This window comes from Platichthys flesus, chromosome 4 (assembly GCF_949316205.1).
Source record: "Platichthys flesus chromosome 4, fPlaFle2.1, whole genome shotgun sequence".
In the NCBI taxonomy this organism is placed as follows: Eukaryota; Metazoa; Chordata; class Actinopteri; order Pleuronectiformes; family Pleuronectidae; genus Platichthys; species Platichthys flesus.
In genome coordinates this window covers 24,764,507-24,784,381 of record NC_084948.1, presented here as the reverse complement: position 1 = coordinate 24,784,381, position 19,875 = coordinate 24,764,507, and the positions used below count along the sequence as shown (strand labels likewise).

The following is a 19,875-nucleotide window of genomic DNA, read 5'->3' as shown; positions in this document are numbered from 1 at the left end:
ACGATGCATATTATCCGATAACTAGTACCGATCGGCTACCAGAGCATTAAAAGAAAGATATTTTAAAAGCTTTATACTACTAACCCTGTATGGAAGTGATGGTTGTTATCTTTGTTATATGGCCTGGCCCTATGTTTAACCATTTAAAATACAAATACATACAGATAATAAATGCCATAGAACATCTTATATTATCCTGTTTGACAATCTTAACTGAAAGAGTACACAAATAAATAAATGGAGTGAAAGGCAACAGCTACTTCCTTTAAATAGCTGTTAAAGTGCAGTCACAGTTATAAAATAATATAAAAGACCTTTGTTTCAACCACGACAGTAAAGGTATAAAACAGCAACTTCAAATTTAAATAATTCAGAGGATAAATAATAATAAAACTATACCTTTCACTGTATCTTTCACGGTAATAGAATGGTAAGGATTAGGTCTATTGCTAAATGGCAAATACTACACCATTAGAAATAAAATTTTAATTGCAGTTTTATTTGGGTCAAGCAATAAACTTTAAAGGCGGGATATCGGTACACAGATTTGCATACTCGCCATTTCAGACGCTGGTATCTGACCATCTCTAGTTTTGAATTAGAAAAACAAACTCCTGAAACCTGTTCGTCTTTTGGCGCCATCTCTCAAATCTTAAAGCCGCAGCAGCAGCATCATTATTTCCCTCTCACTAATAAGAGCAAAAAAAAAGCTTGTTGTAATTTCCGTTTCCCGGCTCTTCTATGTGAGATGAACAACAGAAAACACACTCACGGTCCCTCAGGAGCTGATTTGTGGCGTCGCGTTGCTTTTATTTCCCACGTGGAGAGTTTTCTCCTCTGGTTTACACTCATTCAAAAAGCTTTTAAACACAAACACTTACACATCGTTTATCTGCGCCACACAAGTGAAACCTAATGGTGAGAAATGTGTTTGTGTGTGTGTGTGTGTGTGTGTGCGGGGATTTAACAGTACAGTAGCTTCACACTGTGGATACCTTCACAGCCTGTGAACTGAGGAATGTCCCGTTGACCCTGGGACAACACTGTGAAATGAAGGCAGCCATTGTTCTGAGCAGCATTGACGGTGGCTTGTTTAATGAAAGTCTGCAAAGTATGTGGGGGGAACAGTATCAAACCTTTGTGCTTCCCAGACTCCCCCCCCCCCCCCCGTACACACACACACACACACACACACACTCCCACACTCCCACACACACACTCCCACACCCCCAGCAGATAGAGTGAACCTCAGCGGGAGCCAGGATGTCACTGTGTATATCATTATTCACCTCAATCATCGATACAACGCGATGTTAAAGCTCAGCAGAGATTCTTGTTTCTTTTAACACATCCACGTAAAAACCCGTAAATAGAATTGATGATTTGATAACGGCAGTATTTTGGTTCCAGGAAGTCCTGGCTCCCGTGGACTTTTCGGTCCAGCAGGACATAAATAAATGTAACCGTGAGTAATATGAGAAGAACAGATGTTTTTCATTGTTTTCACCCCGAGCCCTCTGTGTGTGGACGAAGTAACTCAACGACGCGAGGACGCATTTTCACCAAACTTGGAGGGAAGTGTTACTCGGGAGGGAATCAACAGATGATTAAGCGGAGGGGTCAAAGGTCAAGGTTGAGGTCAACGAGAATGTGTTGCGATATAATAGAGCTAGAGAGAAAAACCCAAAGCTTCTATGGATTGAGAGATTATCCTGAAGAAAACCATGTCACCATGGTTCATAAATGCATTTTTTGAGGTATCTTTTCGGCTGTGGCTCAGGAGGTGGAGCTGATAGTCCACGAACCAGGAGGGTCACAGGTTTGATACCCGGCTCCTCTAATCCACATGTTCCTGGGCAAGATACTGAAAACTCAAATTGTGAAAACACATCGTGAAAGTGAAGCACGGTGTTAGGGGGAAAGTGTGAGCCTATATAAAACCAGACCATATGGTATCGTAATGCATTCATTTAATAGCTTAGTTAGATAAACCAATCATTTGACATCATATGAAATAGCAATAAAACATTTAGCATCTTCCCTACACCAATGTGCAGGGTATGTACGAGCCCTGAGATTCCTTCATAAAGTACAAGTACCTCAGACAAAGCACAAAGTACCTTCTCTCCTAAGTCGTCATTTAAATAATATGAGCCATGTTGACTTTATGTTTCAAACAAGTTTTTTTAAGTTTGAATGTCGGTGTTTTAAAGTGGGATGTGATCCTTCTGCTTCTCGCTGATCTCGTGTCTTCTGTTACATGTCACATCCTGAAAAGCGAGGTCACAGATTTCCTCTGATCACAACCGTCAGTCTGCAGAAAGCTGTGAGTCGCAAAGAAGAACATGTAGACAGTTTGCTGACGTGACCAATCCCCACGGAGCTGAAATACCTCCTCAAAATACAGAGTGTTTATGATCTGATATATCAAGCCGAGGGTTCAGCGGGCTATCGTTTAATTAATACATGATATACGACTCATAATAATCTATAAGCAGACAAATTATCTCGCTCGCTCAGGGTCCTTGGTAAACTCCACCTGCCAGCTTCACTAACTCAATCACAGCTTCATCTCTTAGGATCCAATTTAACTTTTTTTTTATGGCACCAGTTTTGGTTCCTGTTGTAAATGTTTCATTTCAGTGCACTGGGGCTGAAGTTGAGAGCCGGTGCAGAGAAGGTAGAAGTTTCCTGTTTTGACACACAGGTATCATGCTGGGGCCATTTCTCCCCTGCTGAGCACAAATTTGGTGCATTATTCTTATATGTTCAGAATAACAGGAGTTTCCCTACTAAACGATATGAATAAGAATAAGTTCAGACATCACCAAATTGATGTCTGAACCACCTATTTGCTGTTTTTATAACCCAATCTGTGAAATGTAAGCAGATCATCAATCTTCCTGGCGCCTTTTAGAGAAAACCAGTAAACCGTGGGGTTTTAACAATTATTTTAATCGGGCACAGGAGTGGTTCCTTTTTATATTTTATAAAAATATAAATAGTTTAGAAAAAGTTTAGAAAACGAAACCCTCAATCTGGTCGACTCAGAACTCTTCACTTACAAGCAACAGACTAATTTTGTATAACACATGAATATTTTGGGATGTAAAGACGACTGGAGTGTCTGTGAATTCCTGTCTACTTCTACTTTACGTAATCTATTGTCATGTGAAATGATATGAAATGATAATGCATCGTACTGAGGGAAATGTTACGACTTCCGGATCGGATCTTTCTGTGGGGGGTGTCGGGGGGAATAGCTCTCTTGATGTCTCATGTTTATTTTTAGCTGCGATCCCTCGACAGACACAGAAATATGAATTTTCTCTAATTCCTTTGTGGAAAAACAATTTTTGAGTCTGTGAATACCAAATAAAAAAAGTGTTTTAATGCACAAGGATGAGGGAAATATTCCTCTGCTCTCCTTGCAGCTCCCACACTCTGATATCAACATGCATAACAATAAATCACAGGAAACCAAATTGTGCTTAAATAACAGAAAACTCCAAATGGAAGCCACGAACCAGCGACGGCTTCACCTCCTCGCTCGGCAGCTTCACCCTCTGATGAAATGTGCCGGGCAGATGTGTCACTTGTTCTCGCACAGCGTCGCACAACTGTGTCTGCAGAAGTTTCGATTTATTTTATATTTCAGAACTCACAAAAGTTGGGGGAGGACGACAATTCTCCGGTTTCTGCTGCTGCCGATGCCGGTGCTGCAGCAGATAAAGATTTACACACACACACACACACACACACACACACACACACACACAAAGATCAACACAAACAACAATCTGCAGTGAGAAGCGACTGAAACAACACAACTACAGCTTTTTAATAGAGGTCAAATCGCACCATCAGCATGAATTGGGACATTTTACTCTGTAATAATGATCAGGGCAAAAAAAAAAGTATGCTTTTAGCACATTAATTAGGTTGTGGGGGGGGGGCTTGCTTACACCTACTTTAATGAGTCTGACTAATTCCTTTTGGTTTCATTGTGGTTATTGGTGCCGAGTGTCGCTGATCATTTTATCTGATGCTGCTGGCGATCATTAGCCGCGATACGGTCGAAGACAAAGAGGTGCAGATGTCTGGCACTCAGGCTCCTTTAGACGTGAGGAATACAAACACACACACACACACACACACACACACACACACACGCTTCCCATTCCTGAGCTGCACCACTTATTGACAGTCCTCGACTACACATGTCAACTTCGCACACTCGCACTTTTACACGTAATAAATTGACACGATTGAACATTCAGATCAGCTGCGCTTCAATCTCAAAGGCTTCGGTCGATCATTCACACACACGACACTGAACTGGGACGAGGGAAATGTAATGACATCCAGGAAGGCTCTCAAGGTGAGAAGAGATTTGTGGTTGTGACGTAATGGCGACTGCACGGCTGTAACGCCTGACGAATAATGACACCATCTGTGTTTAGATTAGTTTTCTATAAACCTTGTTTTCACTGTGAAATTCGCGCTGCCACAGGGCCGGCATTTTTTTTCGCAGGGACATTAAAAACTTTTATTGATTTCTCCCCCCCCCCCCCACACACACACACCAATGCGGTGGATTTGTCGCAGTTCTCCCTGACGGCCGGTGAAACTCTGGAGGAAGGTGACACTCAGTTGTTTGTACTAGATCAGGGATTAACCAAACCGTCCTACTTTGTAATATCAGTGTTTTCCTTAATTACAGCACTAATATTTAGATTTCTAGTTGAGTTGTGATTCTTGGTGCTTTGCATTTCTTAGATGAGCAGCGGTGAAATATTATTATGTTATGTGAATAAAATGAAAAGTGGGTGGAGCCCGACATACGGAGGCTTCACTCCTCTTGCTGCAGCCACAGGTTCGATTCCAGCCTGACCCTTGGCTGAAGGTCCTCCCCCTTTCGCTGACAACATTTCATTATTACTATTCTGCCAAAAAAAAAAAAAAAAATGTCAACACAAGAGTGTTCTATTTAAGAGTTATTTGTCGTTTTAACAATTTTAATATAATTATAAAACCATGATGATCATTGGAAATAAACAAAAGTTAAATGTCTGACATATAACTATATTTCTCTCTGAGGCTAAATCTTGTTTTCTATTATTTGAATCCTTATTGCTGGAATCACATAATGTTTCTACAAACTAACAACAAACTCTAAAACAAATCAGTTCTGGCCAAACGGCTGTATTAGGTCAGATCTTGGTTATCTCAGGGGATTTCTCCACCTTTGTCTTGTCAGAGGCTGCTGCTGCTGGGTTGTCATGGTTGGCAGATTTTAACTGGCAAACCGAGGCCGACCCTTCAAAGCCTTGTTACCTTTTTATATTTCTTCTTCAGAACTTTCTTCTGAGCCCGGAGCCGAGTTTACCAGGATATTCTGTGTGTGTAGACGTGAAGTTGCTTTAACAACAAGCAAAAAAAAGAAAATATATGATTTTTCACTTGAATAATGGTGCGGCGCAGTGAACGACCGCGCTTTTATGGACCCCGCTTCAACCGGCAGACCACGGCAGCACCGGTGTGTGTTTATACGTTTGTGTGTATTCATATAGAAAGTACTTGAGTTGATTTGCAGCGGAGAAGCAGGACCTCAGGTGCATTAAGTCGGCTCTTCATTGTGAAGACGATGTCAAAGCAGAGCGGGCAAAAATCCCATAAAGGTTATTTACTACCAAATACTGCAGCCAGTGAGTCAGCAATTCACCGTTAAACGCTCCGATGATTGTCACCTACAAGCAAATGCTGTGCTTTGAAAATAAGTACACACTCACACACACACACACACACAAACCGTTTCCCAGGAGTGAATGACATTAACAACCTTTATGCTCTTCCGATAGATCTGCGACACGACGCTGTGTAAAACCTGCAGGATAGACTTCATGGTTTTGTCCAACAGGGTGATAACACCTAATGATCCATACTAATAAGTAGGGTTGCAAAATTCCGGGAATATTCAAAGTTGGAAACTTTCCACAGGAATGTACGGGAATAAACTGGAATATACGGGAATAAACTGGAAACGTTGTGGGTAATTTATACTAACTGTATTTACCTTGTCATATAAAGACATAAATATAAACATTTTGTTTTGTCATAGGCTGATTTGAGCCCTGAGGGAACTTTGGGCACTTGACTATATGCTTCCACATCTTGTGTCATTCTTAACATAGGTCTTCGCACAGTATTTGCAAATGTACACAGCCTTTCGTTCTACATTGACATTGAAATGTCTCCACACATGAGATTGTGTGGCATTGCTCTGTAGAAAAAAACAGTAATGCAATGCCAGAGATATGAATAGTTGGCCAAACAATTGGTATCGTCTGTAAAAATATTTTACAATTGATGGATAAATTAATAGAATTAGACTAGATGAATGGAAGAACCATCCTCAATCAGCATGCTAATATATTTTCCCCTGTAATATCCTCGAAACTTTCCTGACTAGTCCTGCACACTACAGCAGGCCTCAATAGCCCTGCTGGGGGGAGGTTATCCATAGGGGTCTGAGGGATTTATGCTCATGTATGCATCCTAATTGTGGAAGAAATTGCGGAAAAGGTTGTCAGCTCCTTCAGGGTACATTTTAATGGCTGAGATGAGTGAATAAGGGAGAAAATGGACTAGTTGCGTTTCTGGATAATTTCACATTTTAAACAAATCCTCTGTATCTTTCTTGACAGGTGTCAAAGGGAAATTTCTGTTGGTAAACTTTGCACTACTCAATTTGGCCCCGGTCTTGGTGGCATTCTGATCTGTCTCCGCAAATTAACCTCAGAGCTTCACTTTTGATCCGCCTGATATTTGGCCGAGCGAGAAGGCAGGGGCAGGAGGAAATACAAGCACATTGACATTCCTCCCCCCTATCCAGTAATGAAATTGCTTAGCGCCATTGCATCCTTTCAAGCATCACACTGTGCTCGCTCATATGGATTTAATCCTGTTGAGAGAGGCTGTTGCTGAGGGCATTCGGCACGACGCCAGTTTGAAAGTAATCCATCGAGTCTTTAAATAAGTTGGCCCCCTTTTGCAAATTGTAAATATCTGAATCAGCTTATTGGAAATTAAATTCTGATAATGGATTTAATGTGCGCTTATTGTGCGTGAATGTAGTTGTTCTCATTTCTTTGTCAAGGTGTAAATTCAAGTCTGACTTTGGTCGCACAACATCTCAATGTTGACGCCTATAGAAACACAAGTTTATTCAAACCTAAATATGAGACCATCGTTTCAAAAAGCTTCTACGTATGATACTGTCAATTAGTTGTGCTTTTTCTTTTCCTGATATTTAATGGCAAGCTAAATCTAAAGCCTGGTAATACTGCCGACTCAATTAGACTGAAAGCATGAGGAGATAAGACGGAGGAAATTACATTATCACGCTGACAGAGTGGTATGAGTCTCGCTGTTGACACAGTGGATAAGGCGATGACTTCGATATGACTGCAGGATTGTAGCAGTGAGATTTGATGACCATCAGATGTCCTCTGCTCTCCTAATGGATTGTCCCTTAAAACTAGATTGTGTTGGTTTATCTCACAGAAGTAGTTTTTTTGTTTTATTGCTTTTTAAATCCCTTCTAGTCTCAGCGTGTAATACAGGTTTTTAAATGTGTGCTTATGTTGAATGTGGATTTGATTTCTGCATGAATTAATTTTGTCTGTGGTGTTGTGTCTAAGTCTGTTTACACATAACTTATTATCATCGCAAATATTGTCGTCTTTCAAAATATCTTATTTGCTCTTTCTTGACATTGAAAAATCATTTTGCAGCACATGACCAGATCCAAAATCATATTTTAAGAATTGTGTCATTGAAGGTCGACCGTCTACGTGGTAATTAATTGTTTATTATTGATCATTCTCTCATGAAACCCAATGATTATTTAGTTCTTAATATAGTTATCAAGGATGTTGAAATTATTAAAGCCCATTGTTTACCTTTGCTTTAACTCAGGTTTTGTTGTATTAAGGAAATACTATGTATAGAACAGTAATTGTAGACTAATAATTGTAATATTTAGAATTGTAAAACAGTACTACGACCATTGACTGTACATTAAAATGGACGCTGTTTCTCCGCTTCCTCCAGTTTTACAAAAATGAAGCCAAAATATCCCAGACACAAGCGCCGCCATCTTGTGCCTTCGATGTTATTTGGGGCCAGAGCCTTAGCAGTAGTGATTGTCAAGGTTTTCATCGCATCAAATAACCAATTAAAACCAAACCTACAGTAATAACCAACACCTACATATCAAAAAAGACTGAGGCCTTGATCTTGAATGAGAGAGAGAAGTCAGCCACCAGGGGGCGATCCAGATGATTTAGTTTCCCATTTGGGGAGCTGTCACCTCGTCCATCTTCAGACACGGCTTAAGATAAACAGCATCTGAACAAGGTTACAGTTTCACCCGCAGATATCACGTCGTAATAAAAGTACGTTATACAAAAAACAAAGCTACACATCGACAACACAATCTCACAACATCCCACTTCTAGCTGCCTGTTAAAGGAAAGATGGCAGAGATGGAAGCTCCCCCCTCTGAAGTCGCTCGTTCAGCTTGGTTGATGAAGCCGTCAGGATTATTTTGGGACAATGAAAATGTGCCTTGATTAATGGTTCAAAACAAAAACTCCCGAGGTTTGTGTGTGTGTGTCTGTGTGTGTGCGCTTACCTGTGTGTGTGTGTGTAGCTGGGGAGCTGATAGTCCATCTGAGCCGACATCTCTAAATTAGAGCTGGTATCATATCCGTATTATGGAGCACAGCCTCTGGTTTATCACATACACTCACCACACGGGAAAACACCTTAAATCAACCTTAAGAGCCCTGTCGCTTGTGACCCCCCCCACCCCCCCCACCCGTCTGATGTCATCTGATCTCGCCTCAATGGAAACCCATCCGCAGGAAATTCAACAGCACCTTAATGGCACCTCTCGGAAACAGCTCACCTGCGAGGATCCGGGGGGGGGGGGGGGGGGGGTGGTCGACTGTAATTGGTGCAATATATCTCACCTATATCTGTTTCTGTCTGCGAGGGGGGAGGGGAGGGGGTGTGGGGGGTGTAGAGCCTCTGGCAGCAGGGACCTTTCACTCTGGTCTCGATCGCAGGCGAGGTCACCAGCACGTGCAGAACCTGCAGAATCTAAATGCATGGCAGGCGGCGGCTGTGAAGCTTCCTCATCGGCCGCGCCTTGTCATATTTCTTCGGAGGTCTGACATCGCCGGTGCTTCACAGCTCTCATAAAGAGGCTTCATTTCCCCTTCTATCCAGCGGCACCATTGTGGAGTGCTCGGTGGCTTATCTCCGCCCGGGCTCATTTCAGAACCTCGCGGCGGTGACGCATTGTTCACTGTCACCGGGTTTAAGAGATATTAACGGATGTGATTGCTCCGTCCTCCACTTGTATTTGGACTCAGTGCGTCTTGATTTGACTTGAACGGGATAATTCTCACTGCTAAGTTCCCCCAGTGTGCACATTTGTAAAGTAAGAGCTTTATAATACGAGTGAAAGATTACAAGATTAAAGTTTTTTTGTGTGATATTACCCCCCCTCTGATGGTGTTTTTGAATAATTCAGAAGGTGACATCGATCATGTCTCCAGCTCCTCAGTCTCTGTGACACTGTCTTTCTTTATTTGTCTTTTCAGATTCAGAATGCAGATGATGTTTTGATTACGCCGCTGGAAAAATTTCGGAAGGAGCAAATTGGCGCAGCGAAGGTACGGGACCTCCTCCCCGCGCAATTAGCAGTCGCACAGCAGATACTTCACGTGTTCTCGCACTCTCACACATTCTCCTCCTCCTCCTCTTCTTCCTTCTCCTCCTCCTCCCTCCTCCTCCTCTCTTCATCTTCCGTACTGTATGTAAATCATTAATTAAAAGTAAATTGTGACACTGATTGGAGAAGTGGCTCACTCAGACTGATGGGGGGGATTTTACAATGATGTGTTTGCAACGATGATATTAAAAGATATTATTTTAATACCGCTTTTTTTTTTTTTTGGTGAGATAAATTCGGCGTGTTCACACTCAGAATCTTTTTTGAAAAATCACATTTCACGTATTTCTAAGCAAAAGGCAAAACGGCTTTAAAATGCATTTATAGTCTGATTACTCCGAAAGTGAAACTATCTGATACCATGCATTCACCGTGTTTGTAATCAGATTACTGCAGCCCCCCTCTGACTTGCATTCCTCTCTAACCTATCGGAGGCAGAGGATTGATATCAGTCGGGGGTGCAGCAGAGTGTTTGCTCGAGGGCATACTGGTTCCACAGTGGATTTCGCTGTTGAAGCTGGAGTTGAGTGCAAAGAAAAAAAAAGTGTGGGTTTTGTATCTACAAGCGAGTCTTTCATGCCCGGCCAACACAAAGGCATGGAAACACAGCAGCTTGTTTGTGGTCGTTCCCTCGGTGAGATCAGACGCTGGTGGAGCTCGGGCCTTTTCACACAGATCTCCCACTGAGTTCTCTGAGTCCACTGCACACTCCGCGCTGGACCCTGTGAATCATCTCTTACGCATCTTCCCTCTCCGCCCTTGAGAGGGACGCTCCAGCCTCGGAGCCAAAACTCTGGTCCATCTCGATTTGTTTCAGAAGACCTGACGGCCGCGGCTCCCTGCGAAAATATTATTTCTCCGCGCTTCATCGCGAGCCAAAGGAATGTGATGCGGAGGAACTATTTCTCTTCCTGCCGCTCGGGAGCGAGAATCAATCACTCTGCTTTTTCTTTTTCATTGTCACTTCGACTCTCGACCATCATGTGCATCTGTCATAATGAAACCACACATTTCACTGCCATCTCTTTCTCTCACTCCCCAGCCCCAGCAACCCCCCCCCCCCCTCCCCACCCCGTGTTATTGCACCGACTCCTCTCTATGTTTAGAAAATGGTTTCTTAAAAGCCACCACCCCCGTCACTCCCACTACCTCTTATTTCCTCCGACCACTTCCCTCCTAATGGCTCTCTCCTCCCGCGGCCCATCCCCCCCCCCCCTGCCAAACATTAACCCAACTAGAGTGAGATAAAGAGTGGCTGAGCAACTTTCCACTGTTCTGAGAACAGATCTGCAGGCTGTCTGACCCTTCTAGTCGCCGGGCTTCGTGTGTGAGGACATCAGCCGGACTCTCTCTCTGACGGCGAGAGCCCCTTTGCCTTATTTGGTCACGCTGCCAGTAATCCCACCGAGGTTACGTACCAGTGTATCGGCTTCAGAGGCACAAACACAACACTCTCCACGGCCGTAACACACCAGCAGACTGAGAGCAGCCCTACAGGACGTATTAGGCACAGTCTGCTTCACACAAGGCTGAATCGTGTTTTGGAATAAAAAATAAACCTTGTAGAGTGTTCAACAAATGCAACGTCGTGGAAGCGATGCCAGGGAGGGATTGAGAAGAGAGATTATTGTCAGGCGACACGTTTCTTTGTGTGTTTCACGTGTAGAGGAACTGAAATATCTCCTGGTTTCATTTACACAGTCTGATTTCACTCACTTGAATCCACTAATTCACGAATCCACTGATCTCCGATAACACAGACCTCACGTTGACCTGCTGTTCCAAGGGTCCGCTTCTTCTCACCTCTCCACAAACTGAGAACCGTCGGAGGTAAACTGCCTGGGGCTCGGTCCACACTGATCCATGTGTGTGTGTGTGTCTGTGTGTGTGTGTTTTTAAGGCCTTGAAATTTAAACAAACCCCAGGGACACTTTCTCAAGTGAACACCAGGGGGTGTCTAGCTGGTGGGTGGCATTCCTGCTCTCTGAAATTGTGACAGTCTTATCTTCCCTTCATGGGCCTTCAACATTAGAGGCACTGTAGGGGTCCCCCCCCCCCCCCCCCCCATCTAGCTGAGTGTGAAGAATTAGTGCAAACAGACCCAGATGGGAGTCAGATGGCCACCGATAATTTGAGCCGTCCTCATCCTACAGAGAGTGCACACACATCAGATGATTTTCTTTTGGCTGGTGACGCTCTCCAGAGGCAGAGATGACATTTGCATTCGTGCAAAAAAATCCCCAAATATGCTAAACAGGACAGTGCAGAGTAAAGGGATCAATTAAAAAGGTACTGGGGATATTCTGGCCAGCTGTGGTTCTGCACACAAACTTCTCAACCATACAAATATGTACAGTAGGTTTTTATATTTCATTAATGCTGGGACGCTGTGGTGAGTCAGTGGGCGTCAGTACGCACCAACTTCAAGATGCAAATTACAGGTTTGTGCAAAAGTGATCGTTGAAATATTTGTTGTGCGGCTGAATATGAAAGCATTGTTCATTTTTTGACAACATATTTGGAGTTTTCATTTGCCACAGATATTCACACTATGAATGTACCATTGCACCACAGCTGCCCACTGCGGAGCCCAGTAACTCCACTGGAATGCTGCAGAAGTTTGAAGGCAGCAGATTCTCAGTTAGATCATAAAGAACCTGGAAGTATTACTGTGACCGTGCTGTGGAGGTTCTTATATATTTTCACATAATCTGCACAACTGATAACTTCGTTTTACTGCTGTTTTCCTTGTTTTCAAATTTGCATTTGTTATTTTACAGTTAAAACATCAGACAGCATGTGATATGTGCTGCAGTCGCACAATGACTTCACGGAACCATTTTTGAAGGATGGACTAACATAATGGCGTTTCATCTTCCAGTGTTTCCTCCCAGTGTACACAGTTCTCCAGAGCTGAAAGGCTGCATGCTTATGTTTCACGTCAGCTCCCCTGTGATTAACTTTTCCTGTAATTCTTCAGCGTCTTTGGGTTTGACGAAGCAGAAAAACACAAGACTGCTCAGCGGGGAAGATTAAAAATTGAACTAACTAATGAAATCTTAATCCTTTGGAGCTGAGCTGTGCTGCAGCAACTATTAGAATTGACACTGATATCAAAGGTGTAACAAGAGAGAACAAGTCACAGGCTGTTGCTGCACTACAATCCCCTCTCCGAAACTCTCTTTGCCTTTTTCTGCCTGTGGACACGACGTCCTGACAGGCTGGGATCTGTGCAGCCTGCACAAACACAATCATTTAGTGATCGCAAATGAAATGCATTGTAAAAACACCACCTTCCGTGCAGACAACTGCTCAGACTCACACTCCGCTGACCAGAGACTCTTTGCCTTGTGTCTGGAAAAGAAATCGTGAAATAACTTTTTCAAATGATAATTTTCTTCCTGTTACCTTGAACGTAATTAGTCTGAGGACGCTCCTTAAATGTGCCCACCACTAACCAATGACACAGCCTAAAACAAATAATTCTCCCAGTGACTCAAGCTACCTCTTCCCACTCACTACCTCTGCGGGGGGGGGGGGGGGGGGGTGAGAGCGAGCATTCAGTTGATCTTGACGGGGAGAAGCCTCCGGGTTCCCCATAGGATACAGTGCATTCGTATATTCATGCAGCGCCTGTCAAAAGACTTTTCCACACCGTAAAAAAATAAAGAAGCTTTTGAAGATTGGTCTTATGAAGACGCCGGCTTTCTCCCTTTCTCGGCTCCGACCTAACGTGAGATCAGATACACAGGAGGCGTCGGTGTTTACCAGCAGAGTGAGCTCCGTGAATGGAGCTTTTGTTCTGTCCTTATTTTATAATCATAGATAACGTTTTCATTGAGCAGATAAACGTTCAGACTCACACACTTCATATGGTTCGTATGTAAAATCAGCGTGGTTTGTTTTTCAGCTCCTCAGAAGCAGATGTTTGTAATTATTCTCTGTTAATTGCTCGACGTCCCGCTGCCTGTGACGTCTCCGCAGGAAGTGGAGTCTCAGGTACGAGGAGGGAGACATTTTTGGCTTTGGAGGGAAAATATCTGATGCTCCAAGCGAACCGTACTGTTCTCTCTCCCCCCCCCCCCCACCCCCGGAAGACAGAGGTGCTCATCTGTGGCGGTGCATCAAAACAACTCCGGCCACTGCTCTTTAATCGCCATCCTGGACCCCTGCTCCAATTAGACGCCTCTAATGAGCTCAGACCGGGCGCACATCCCCCCCCCCCCCCCCCCCCATCATGTCGCGGCTCGGCAGAATCCATTTAAAATGAACAGGCGGTGAAATGTGCTGCATGTGACGCCTCGCTGGCCATTGATGTTTGCATTATTCCAGGGTGTTGGACAGGAGTGAGGAAATGTAGCGTGGTGCCGTGTGATATCTGGGGTTCTTTACTCTACACACACACACACACACACGCACACACACACACACACGTACACAATCGACAACCTCCCTTGGCTCTTCCATCTGTTGCCATGGAGAGGAGGCTCAGATATGACGGCCCTGAGGCTCGTTAGGACCGGTGTCAGAACCGGCGTTGTACCGCCTGCGCCCGGAATATTCCCTCGGTCATGTTCGTGCCTGTTCCCAGAAACAAACAGAGAACACCTGACGCTCCGACTCTGCCCACGGGTCTCACCTTTTAATTATTTTATGCTACCAATCCGTAAACTCGCCCGGGACCACAGCTGGCAATCGGAGAACCGGTAACAGCCACGCCAGACCTTTCCAGTTAGGAACGGGCATCAGAACCGTCTCCTTCTCTGCAGCCTGATTTATTCATGAGGTTCCGAACAAAGAGTTCAGACGAGGAAAATCTCCCGAGTGCTGAGGTCATGTGTGTTCTGTGTTCTGTGCACCGCAGAGTGTCGGGAAGTGCTTTGGGTTTTTTGTCCACCCGTGGCCGGCTGATTGCTGCTGATCAGAAACTCCCGGCTCACGTGTGCATCAGGCTGCTGCTGCTGCTGCTGCTGCTGCTGCTGCTGCACCGTGAACATCTCTCTCCATCTGTTGGGTCTTCAAAGCCTCTTCTCACTGCAGCGCCCTGCTCTGCTCGTTAAACAGCTCCTATTCCATATTACTCTTAATGCACTAACATATCCAGAGGGTTGAAGGCAGCCGTGGGAGAAGGGGGGGGGGGGGGGGTTCTTTGACACACACACACACACACCAACAAACACCTGGTGTTTTGCTGGGGTGTCATTACACTAGCACCAGTTTCTACATGTCCTGGTTGGATCAGAGACAGAACAAAAGCAGGACACTTTGTGACTTCATCAGGCTGCTGCTGCCTCACGGATCCACCACAGCTCTGAGTCACCACAGACACTGTCTGTAAGTGTGAAAGTGTCAGTGCAGACATATAGTGTGTGTCTGTGTGTGTCTGTGTGTGGGTGAGTGTGTGTTTTCTGGCACACACTCACTGGACAGCAGTGCTGGTAGCTTCCTGCTGTGACCGCCGGGCTCAGCTACACCTAAAGGTCTTAATTTAATCTGATCCCCAGTGAGCGAGTGTGTGTCTGTGTGTGTGTGTTTGTCGGGTTTTCCTTTTTGTCTCCCCCTGCGCTTCAGTTGTGTGCGTGGTCACAAAATAATGTCACGTCAACAGTCGTCACAGTGGCTGACAGTCCCCCCCCCCTTTGTTTGTTATAAAAAAAAAAAAAACTACTCGGCCCTTGAGGGAAATTTATTTCCTGTCTGCGCAAACATTTAATCTCATGTTTATTTTGCCATCCACCTGTTTATGTTCTCTTTGTTTATGAATAGTGAGGAATTGATTTTATTTTCCCTCCTCCTCCTCCTCCTCCTCCTTCTCCTCCTCCTCCTCCTCCTCCTCCTCCTCCTCCTCCACCCGAGGAGATCTTTCCCAGGCCAGACATGACAAGAAAGATGGAAATAAGATGCTACTACATCAAATTATCTATTGATTTCTTGTGCTGTACTTGTAACAGTTATGCAGGAGGGTTACACGGTGTCTTGTGCTGAATCCCTCCGGTGAGTTCTGATGCTGTGGGGGGGAGGGGGGGGGGGCTGCTGAGGCGGAACACTGTTCTAGGTCATATCTGTAGCATGCTAGGAGATTAGACTTGCTAAATTTCAGGGTCGTGGAAATGAAAACAAACAAGCGAGATCTGGTTTTAGCTGCCTCCAAACTTTTTTGCGGGCCTCTGTCCGAGCCGCTTTAAAGAATGTTGGCCCGGGCGAGGTGGACCTGAAGTGGGCAACGCTCGGTTTGGAGGTCGGACTTGCAGATGAGATGAAGTTGGATGCCCTCTCTGCTTGGGGGGAGTTTGATTAATGCCTGTGAAGTGGTTCACACAGGTTTTTGGGTGGTGGGTGGTGGTGGTGATGGGGATGGGGGTTGGGGGTGCAGTACAGTTTTCAATCTCTCAGTCCATATGCTTTAAAGATGGGCATCTGGCGTGAAAAGCCCATTTCCCGTTCCCCACTCGGAGCCCTGTGGGAGTCCTGGGACCGTCGTGCCTACGGAGCATGACTTGACTTTGCAGGTGGTGCATAACGACGGGGGGGGGCGGGATGGGGGGGAATTCAAACGGCATCCAGCCAGTCCTGTCTGTGACAGCGCCAAATGCATCATGCTATCGATGATTTACAGTGTTGAGGTGTTTTGCCGTGAACCTCCACCCCCCCCAGCTGGGGCCAGGGTGAGAACAATGGCGTGTGCATTTCTCAGTAGCCCCCCCGATAATGCACAGCCCTTGTTGACCATGCCGGTGGTGTCTGCTCGTCATTACACGCTCATATGCCACTTTTATGGCTCCTAATAATCTCTTGACATGAATTTTAAATGACGTGTGGCTGGCGGCATGTGAAAATGCAGTTAGACCTCCACCTAGTGGCAGCCAGAGCATCCACACACCCACGCACACACCCAACCACACACACACACACTAAGGAGACATGACACATTCTCTGGTAAAGCGTCTAATCCCTTCACGTGTCTCATGCACCTTTCTTTAGGAGGGGAAAAAGAAATTCGATAAGGAAACGGAGAAATACTATTCCACCCTGGAGAGGCACCTGGGCCTGTCGTCCAAGAAGAAGGAGGCGTATCTGAACGAGGTAAATCCACAACAACAACAACCTCTTTCATTCCCATCGTGTCTTTGAGTAAATGCTGTTTTGTGCTTGGCTGGGTGTCGCCCTCAAAATAAATCTATGTGTTTGTTTGCCCCTCTTTGCTCATTACCTCTCCATGCACACACACGGTGTCCAGGTGGTGTTGTGCGAGCGTTGACCCCACGTCCACTCGCTGCTCTCCCAGCTTGACCCCTGTCTTTGTTGTGGCGCTGACCCCGGTTTGTTTGTTCATTCCCAGGCCGACGCACAGATCGACAAGGAGAGGCAACTCTTCTACGACGCGTCGCTCGAGTACGTCTTCAAAATACAGGAAGTGCAGGAGAAGAAGAAGTTTGAGTTCGTGGAGCCGGTGAGAGGATTTCACTCGTTTTGCTCAGTTGGTGTTGGATTCATATCAAAGATTATGTAGTGAAAAGTTTAGTTTAAGTGGAATACATTCAAAAGATAACCACTTTGATACTATTATACAGATTATTTAAATTTTTAAATTCATGAAACGTGCACAAGTGTTCATCTCTCACAGGTAAACAAAACTCGACAAAGTACATGTGCAAATCAAGCCCCCCCCCCCCACACAGACACACACCGTGCAGCACAACCATTGATTCTAACGTGATTAGCTGAGAAGTCACCAGGAAACATTACGTTCTCCAGGTGTTAAATGTCGGGGAACATGAGATGGGAGCAAATCCCCCCCCCCACACACACACACACACACACTCTTATTTGTTCACAATCCACTGGCAGCGCCCCCCCGAGCCCAGGCCACAAATGTAAATCTACGGGGCCCAGGTAAGTGGGGGGGGAAATGACGAATGAATCTGGTCACAGATAAGATGGTTCATCCTTGAACATTTGATATACCAAGCCTCCTCCCAGGAATCAAATCAGCGGCTCGGAGCAGCTCTGGGATCCGGTGAGATCCTAGAGATGGGATCAGCTTTTGATTCCTCCAACAACACTGTCGCTGCCTGATTCCAGGACGGTCAGTGATGTGTCTGTGATTTACAGAGAATCAGATCAGTATCCGTCAGACACACAGCAGAGGGAGCTCTCTGAAACTCTCCTTTTGGTGCCGCTCCGCCAGGTGTGTGTGATACCGCACTGACAATTTAAATTTAAACAGATGTGTTAATTGTATTTTCTACAAAGTACAATTTTGGTTCATTTAAATTTTAATTGGGTTTTGACTTGTTCAGAGTGTGAATGTGTGTGAGCTGTGATTGGCGGCTCCGCAGTTAAAGCAAATTACAGGTTTTGGCAGATGAGAGTAAAACTAAAATTAAAAATCCCCGTGTTTGAGAGCTACAAAGTGATAAATATCCACCGGGGTCCCTCTCTGTGGAGCTTCCTCCCAAAGTCACACACGTGCAGGTCGAGGTTGATTGAAGAATCTAAATTTAGCGTAATTGTAAACCTGAGTGAATAGTTAGCGACTCGCTAAGACGTCAGCTGGATTGGCTCCAGCTTCCCTCAAAGGAAAAGTGGTACAGATGATGGACACATGTGTGGTTATAGCTGTGATTGTTGTTTCTTGTGTTCAAGAAAAGCTAATTCCAATCTGAACTCTGTGTTCTTCATGACTCACCCGCACATGTGGTTCCTCTGCAGCTCCTGGCCTTTCTTCAGGGTCTGTTCACGTTCTACCACGAAGGATACGAGCTGGCTCACGAGTTCGAGCCCTACAAGCAGCAGCTCCAGTTCAACCTGCAGAACGTAAGTCCCGGCACCTCGGGGGGGGGGGGGGGGGGGGGGGGGGGGCTGTGCGCAGAGGCAACCAGCCACGTAATCACATTCTGCAGCTTATCAGGGCCCCGGTGCAACAGGCAGGAGGTCTCACAAATGGATGTGTGTTTTCCAAAGTGTTGTGTTGCAGGCAGTTACCCATTCAATGCCCCCGTGTCAGACGTTTGAGTTAAACCCCAGATGCTGACATGTCCCCCCCCCACACACACACACACACACCTCCCTCTATCGCTATGACCTCACCTCCTGCAGCCCGGGGGCCAGAAATCAACATCACTGCCCTGACCCTTTCCACTCCATATCCCTTTTCTCCGTGGCCCTCAGATGCAGGGAGCTCCACTAGGAGCCGGGGAAGGTGACGCTCTCTCTCCTCCTCTCCCGTGCATCCAAAGAAAGACGATTTCTTGCAGCATCAACAACAAAAGTCTCTTTCCTAATTTGGCATCATCCTTTTCCAATATGGACGTAATGTGTTTGGAGAAGATGCAGTGTTTGTGTTTTCCAAAGAGCTTCCCGGAGTGTTAGTCTCTCTCTCAGGTGTCCTCATGCAGCTGCACACATATGAATCATTCGCCGCTTGTTTGTGAATCCACAGTTATTTGCCGTCTCTGGCAAAATAAGGACATTTCCAAGATGAGAAATCGCACGGCACACAAAGATGTCATCTGTAACACAATCCCACGTTGTTGTTTTTTTGTTCGCGCAGACACGAAACAACTTTGTGAGCACCAAGCAGGAAGTGGAGAAGCTGATGAAGAGGATAAGGACCGCGGACCAGGACTACAAACCCCTGGGCCAGTGGGCGATGGAGGGCTTCCTGTACGTCCAGGAGAAACGTGAGCTAATCCCCCCCCCCCTCCCCCCCCGCTCTTCACTTCTAAGTGCACGGTTATGCATCCATCACCATAAACATGCCTTGAGTTCTCCCAGGCCTCCCACACAAGAGATCATCTGACACACAACTCATAAGTCATCCTGTTCTCGGATTCGCTTTGATGTGTTTTCAACACAGCAAGGGGAGGGGGGGCTGAGGGGGGGGTGATACCACAAATGGTAGATTTTTATCAGCACTGATAAACATCTCTTGGTTTATCACGCTTTTATTGCAAATAGATTTTTCAGAAGTCCTTCCAGAAGTCTGCGTTTCAGAGGAAAATACTGACTTTTTTTAATTTATTTTGTTTTTGTGTGTTTCTGTTGCAGGTCCTCTGGGATGCACGTGG

At 45.3% G+C, this 19,875-nt stretch overlaps 1 protein-coding gene across 2 annotated transcripts in view; it reads left to right on the top strand.

Annotated features, from left to right (window-relative positions):
- Positions 1-19,875, top strand: part of LOC133951547 (rho GTPase-activating protein 42) — a gene marked incomplete in the record, with an annotated part of 66,751 nt that overhangs the window by 34,891 nt on the left and 11,985 nt on the right. For both annotated transcript variants that reach the window (XM_062385556.1, XM_062385555.1), the window contains 6 exon segments: positions 9,675-9,746; positions 16,787-16,888; positions 17,145-17,255; positions 18,518-18,622; positions 19,359-19,488; positions 19,856-19,875. In XM_062385556.1, coding sequence (XP_062241540.1) covers positions 9,675-9,746; positions 16,787-16,888; positions 17,145-17,255; positions 18,518-18,622; positions 19,359-19,488; positions 19,856-19,875 — 540 coding nt within the window.